Source organism: Carassius auratus, chromosome 27 (genome assembly GCF_003368295.1).
Source record: "Carassius auratus strain Wakin chromosome 27, ASM336829v1, whole genome shotgun sequence".
Lineage (NCBI taxonomy): Eukaryota > Metazoa > Chordata > Actinopteri > Cypriniformes > Cyprinidae > Carassius > Carassius auratus.
The window spans coordinates 16,592,792-16,598,791 of record NC_039269.1 but is presented as its reverse complement, the minus strand read 5'-3'; the positions used below and the strand labels follow the sequence as shown (position 1 = coordinate 16,598,791).

Below are 6,000 nucleotides of genomic sequence, written 5' to 3'. Positions count from 1 at the left end.
GTTCTCCCGTTCCTTTCATACACAAGGACAAAGCAAAATATACAATATATATAGGAAATTCCTTCCAAAAACAGGCAAAATATAGGCAAATTGGAAATTGTAATGGTAGCATATATAGCGCTTAAATAGACTTGATGTGCCAAACACATTGACAATTTTTTTTATCTTTCTCAAGTATTATGTAAATACATATACATATCTCTATATTAATACAGTTCTATATAGAGTAAAAATGCACAAATCTGTGCATAAACAAATTTACTGTTCCAGATTCATACACATTACTTATTGCTAAGTCTTATATTCTGCACTGAAGTGGAGACAGCAGTTCGGTATCTTGGGTATTTCGCACGTCTGTTTTTTACAATTAAAATAATTGCAATTGTACATTGCTTGCGCTGGGGAAAGGACACCCTTTGTATTTCAGGAAATTCTATCCATTTCCATTTCCACCTCTCTTTAGACAATGCGATTGTACCGGATTCTGAATTACGTAGTATGGTTAAAAATAACAGGACTATATAAACCGACAGAATCAGATTGTACAAATGCTGCTGGTTTGAGCGCGCAGAACAGGAGAACCAGCACGCGCAAAACCTTTCCATATTTCTCTGCGAATAGTTAGCTCACGGCTACGAAATATTCAAAACCGTTTTTAAATCCTGTTTTTCGTTCTATCCACACTTTATTTGTGTTGGAGTCAGGGATGTTAAAATGTCTCGTCCTTGGCATCAGGTGGAATAGTTTTTGCCCATCTTGTCTCTAAACATAAGCCCGAGAGCATTAGGCCATTCATTTGCATTTTAATCAACTGAAAGAGGAGGTCTATTGACTCGGAGATCATTAACTAACATGTACCTGCATTGTTGAACATTGAGATTATCATGTTGTTTCGATGGCTCCGAGATTTTACTGCTGATTGTTCAAATGCTAATTAAGCAGGAGTTCATTCTTGGAGAAATTAATACTTATATCAGACACATGAGATCAGGCCATTTAAATACGAATGGAGCGGTGAAACTCACAAACATCTAACTGGTTTATTGAAACTTTTGGTTCCAGGTTATATAATTTATATATATATATATATATATATATATATATATATATATATATTTACTTTAGCTTGTGGTTTTTATTTTCAAGTTGTTTTGTTTTGCATTATTTGCCACACACCTTTAATATATAGATCCTATAAATAATAAATTATACGGATTATTTTCAACACTTTTTAATATATTTTTCTTATATAATTGATCAAAATTATGTTTAAACGGCTCTCCAATAAAATACAATAAGTCTTACCGATCGGGGGGTTGTTGCGCCCCCTTCAGAACTCAAGTAACACAGAAACTGAAATAAACAAAAATCCAACAAGTTATATCGGCATAAGCAAAATGATTTGAATGCGAAACTGTTTGTCATTGAATCATAACATTTGTCTATACTACGAACCGAATTATTATTAAATAGTATAGTGTGATTTAATATTTACAATGAAAACACAATAGCAGCTCCAGCATGCACATTTTAGGGCGTTTGAATCTCTCTATAATGTATCCTCTGGAACATACAGTATTTAAGCAATCTTCGTTATTTAATGGAATAATGAGATACGGTTAATTAAAAGACAAATTATCAATTGTGCTTTGACAATATTTACATGTTGCAATGGTTGCCAGAGTAAACCTAATAGGCTACAACTACATGAGCAACGTCACGAGAGCACGCCCCTGCGACATTCAGACCCTCCTTATAATGGGACAGGTAAGCAGCCAGTCAAAGGAATTAGAGACGCATTGTCTATCTCGGACTGAATGAGAGCGGACACCTACTAAGTTCCCTAACATTTGCAACATGGCTCTTGCAGATGCGATGTTGCCTTCGATAAATTCTTTTGCAAATGACCAGATGTTAGACGAAAAGCAGTCTGCAATTGTTCGGGTGAGTTCAGGTTTTCATTTCAATTTAAGGTAGGCTATAGGCTATTTCAACTGTATTTTGCAGCCTTTGAATAATGAGACTATGGTGTAGACTAGGGTCTTAATGTTATATATAAGCCTACGTTTAACTAATCACGGGAGTTGCAAGTTATTGATACATAGAGCTATTACAAATCGTGTTCGTGTGGAGATGAAAGTGCATTCGTTAACATTATTATCCTACTGTACATCAGCAAAACATAAATAGCAGCATAGGTTACTGTTATTATTTAGCGATCATTTATACATTAATATTTCAAGACCATAACAAGAAAAAAAGCTAATTTGATAAATGTTGAACATTTATTTTTCTAAGTGGTCTCCCCTGAAAGTCATTATTTACTCACTGCATGCTACATTTTTATTTTTACACAGCATGTCTGTTAAGTAGATCTTTATTTTTTTTATTATTATTCATTTGATGGTTTAATCATCAAAGTCTTACCCGATTTTCTTGTTTTCTTTTTTTTTTTTTCATTCAGGATTGGAAAGTTGACCCAACTAAAACTAGCGCGACAGTCGGAGACATGAGACCCCTCATCGAGGTGGAGTTCAGCATTGTTGAATCTCCACCTTTGGCCAGAGACGAGGACGATCTTTCCAAGTTTTTGGATCTAGAGTTCATTCTGTCAAACTCCGTCGCGTGTGACAACGACACCTCAGCGCAGCAGCCGCCCGCCTATTCTCTACCGGAGTCGCCAGAAAGTTGCAGCACCGTGTACGACAGTGATGGATGTCACCCGACGCCGAACGCGTATTGTGGCAACACCTTTAACGCGCGTCCCAATCACAGTCTGGTAGCCGAGTTGTTTACTCCGGACGTGAATTATCACGGCGACACGCATGAATATAGTTTGAAAGGGCATTTAGACAGACTGGAGTACACTGAACTAAGGGCTCTGAACTCTCGAAACCAGGCCAATGTTTCCAATTCTAATAACGTGGGGTACAAAATAAAAAGTGAACACCACGAGCAATCCTGCATGATGGCAAACGACTACGTGGGCCATTATTATGGACAGCAGCAGCACCAGGCTTATGGGCATCACGTGCAACAAGAAGTGCCTCGGGACATTTTAGCAAGGAAAGACTGCATCCTAACAGAAATGAACTCTCACCATCATATTGACATTACACAACAACAGCAGTTTATGAATGGCGCGCCTTTTCTACCTCAGTACGCCCAGCATCAGCAGTATCACGGACATTATAACATGTTTAGCGAACCATTGCGGGCAAATCACCCGGCCATGCCAGGTGTGATGCTGACTCCACCATCCTCACCCCTCCTGGGATTTTTAAACCCAGAAGACAGCAAGCCAAAACGAGGGCGCCGGGCCTGGGCACGAAAGCGGACAGCGACGCACAGCTGTGAGTTTCCCGGATGTGGGAAGACCTACACGAAAAGCTCCCATTTGAAAGCGCACATGCGGACACACACAGGTATGTTCCGAGTTTTTATAGGCTACATGTTGTTTAACTTTAATTTATCACTTTAAACCGTTTGACCAACGTTTGTATACAATAATAAACGTTCCTCCCGTTCTGTCGACAGGTGAGAAGCCCTATCACTGCAGCTGGGAAGGCTGTGGCTGGAAGTTCGCCAGGTCAGACGAGTTGACGCGCCACTTCAGGAAACACACCGGACACAGGCCGTTTCAGTGCCACCTGTGCGAGAGAGCGTTCTCCCGCTCAGATCATCTGGCTCTGCACATGAAAAGGCACATGTAAAAAGAAAAAAGTTAAAGACTATATGTATTTTAAATGACGAAATGATTTTATATTGTTAAGACAATTCCTATTTTTGGGACAGCAGTTATATGTGAATAGCAGTATAACGCATTACATTTAAATTATGACAGTATTTAAAAGAAGGAAATTCTTGTTCATTTAGAAGGTAAATTATGTAGTGCTTTCCCAGATGTATAATAACGGGGCAGGACCCAAACCTTTGTACATATGTTTTTTTATTTTTTATTCTCCAATTATACATTTGTATTAGCCTAAGTCAGGGAGTATTTTTTTCATGGATTTTCAGAAGAATTAAAAACATTGTCTTTTTTTGTATACTCAGCCTTTTGTCTCATTTCATTATGTTTCTTAAGTTAAATATGGTGAGTTACCACCGTGAATTTTATGAAAATCCATATATCCACATACAGCACCAATCATTTTTACACCATAAAACACTGGGCTAAATAAGTGAAGCTTCATGTAAAGTAATAATAGAAATGTTAAAAAAGATCAAAAGGTCTACTCTTCTACATAGGCCTAGCCTATATTTAGTTTTGCCACATCTTATTCTCACTGTTACCAAAACTAAAAGTAAATAACTTCTGTAACATCACCATCACTGTCAGCAAATATAGGCTAATCATCACAAATGTTGTAAAGTTCAGAACACAAACATTCCCACCATTATGCATCATGTTACTGCTACTATTCTTGAAAAGCTACAGTATATCGCCCTCTACTGTCTGAAAATAAGTAGGCAGTTTAGTCACAGAATCTCATATTGGCCAAACCAACGGAAGATTGTCAGGTTATTTTGTCTAACCTGAATTTTATTACAAATAATTACAAGAAGCACGTGTGTCAGCTTATTTTAAAACAAACTGTCTAAAACAAAAGCCAGAGGTTCAGCAATACCTGAACTGTTCATAATTAAACACGTTTATTATTATTATTGAATCTGTATTTGTTGACGTATTTGTGTAATTTATTTAATTGTAATTTTTTTAGCTTTTTCCTCCATTCTTAAAACTGCCTTTATATACTATATAATATATAGGAGATTCAATAAAGCAAAAAAAGTGCAGTCTCCCTCTGCTGACAAAAAGTCACACTACATCAAAACACCTTGCTTTGTTCAGCTACACATGTCGAATATAAAACAATTACTTTCCATATTGAAATACTTTTTGAAATACAGTGTCGAAAGACATTTCAGGAAGTTAGAGCTCAATGCAATGTCGTAGAGCAGAGTTTGCATTATAGTCATTCTGAGTCAACTGCTAAAGAAAAAAAAAAGTTTGTTAATGGTGGAAGAAAAATCATAAATTGAGAAGAAAGCCTAGCTATAGATGTAGGCTATATTTAGTGCTTAATTCATTTTGTACAGGGGGGTTAAAATTATATTTTGATTTGGAGCCAAATTACAGGTGGGTAAAAATGACTTTAGAAAGATGGCAGAATCATTATGTTATTTTATAACAGTGCCTGTTCGGTCTATTAGTAACATCTGTTGACTTTAGCAATCTTTGTTGCATTAAAAACCAATGGTGACAGTTCAAAAATGGAAAAAAAGTTTGCATCAAAGTTTGCATGCCTGTAACTCAAAATAATGAAATATCCCTTGATTTTCGACCATTGAAATCGTGTAAAATTTAACTCGCTGAAAATTCGAAGTCATTTTACTCTCCAGTAATCTGACTCCAAGTTGGATATTGTCTTTTTGATTACTTACTAAATATACATCCATTACATTTATTATTTATGTTTGTTAAAAATGTTACCAAGATTAAAAATTTGATCCGGAGGATTTGTTTTTGAAATGTTGTTGATTTGTCACGGAATGTTTCATAAGTAATTTGGTACAGTTTATCCGAAGGTATCGATTTCTACCACGAGATGGCAGTGTTTCCTACGCTTTGTCTCTGATGCTCCGCCTGCTGATGCAATGCCACGCATGGTTGAGACTACACCAGCAAAGATGCTGCAAGTGTTCAGAGGTACTGGTGAGCAAGATAAAACTTAAAAAAAACATATTCATCTACCTTTGGGCTATAGCAAGAATTCATTTAAATGTTGTTTAAATTAACTTTATTGCTCCCAAGTTTCCCGAACAATTAACTATTAAAACATTAATGTTAATACTGAACTAATGACTAAATAAAATTATGATGCAGACAGAATATGCAGAATTTTTTTTTTTTTTTTTTTTTTGGAAAAAGCAGACTTTTGTGGGATTTGATCTCACAGCTTTCAAAGGTTTCAGTTGACGCTAAAAATAACAAGA

General features: G+C 36.2%; 1 protein-coding gene across 2 annotated transcripts; it reads left to right on the top strand.

The window, feature by feature from the left end:
• Positions 1 to 1,761: 1,761 nt before the first annotated feature.
• Positions 1,762 to 4,051, top strand: klf17 (Kruppel like factor 17). Of its 2 annotated transcripts, none has more exons than XM_026206216.1 (3): positions 1,762 to 1,944; positions 2,465 to 3,425; positions 3,538 to 4,051. In XM_026206216.1, exons 1-3 carry the CDS (start codon positions 1,858 to 1,860, stop codon positions 3,711 to 3,713), a joined length of 1,224 nt encoding a protein of 407 aa, XP_026062001.1. In that variant the 5' UTR covers positions 1,762 to 1,857; the 3' UTR covers positions 3,714 to 4,051. The 2 variants fall into 2 exon arrangements, with proteins under 2 accessions (XP_026062001.1, XP_026062002.1); XM_026206217.1 differs by having other exon boundaries at positions 1,826 to 1,973.
• The last annotated feature ends 1,949 nt before the right edge of the window (positions 4,052 to 6,000 follow it).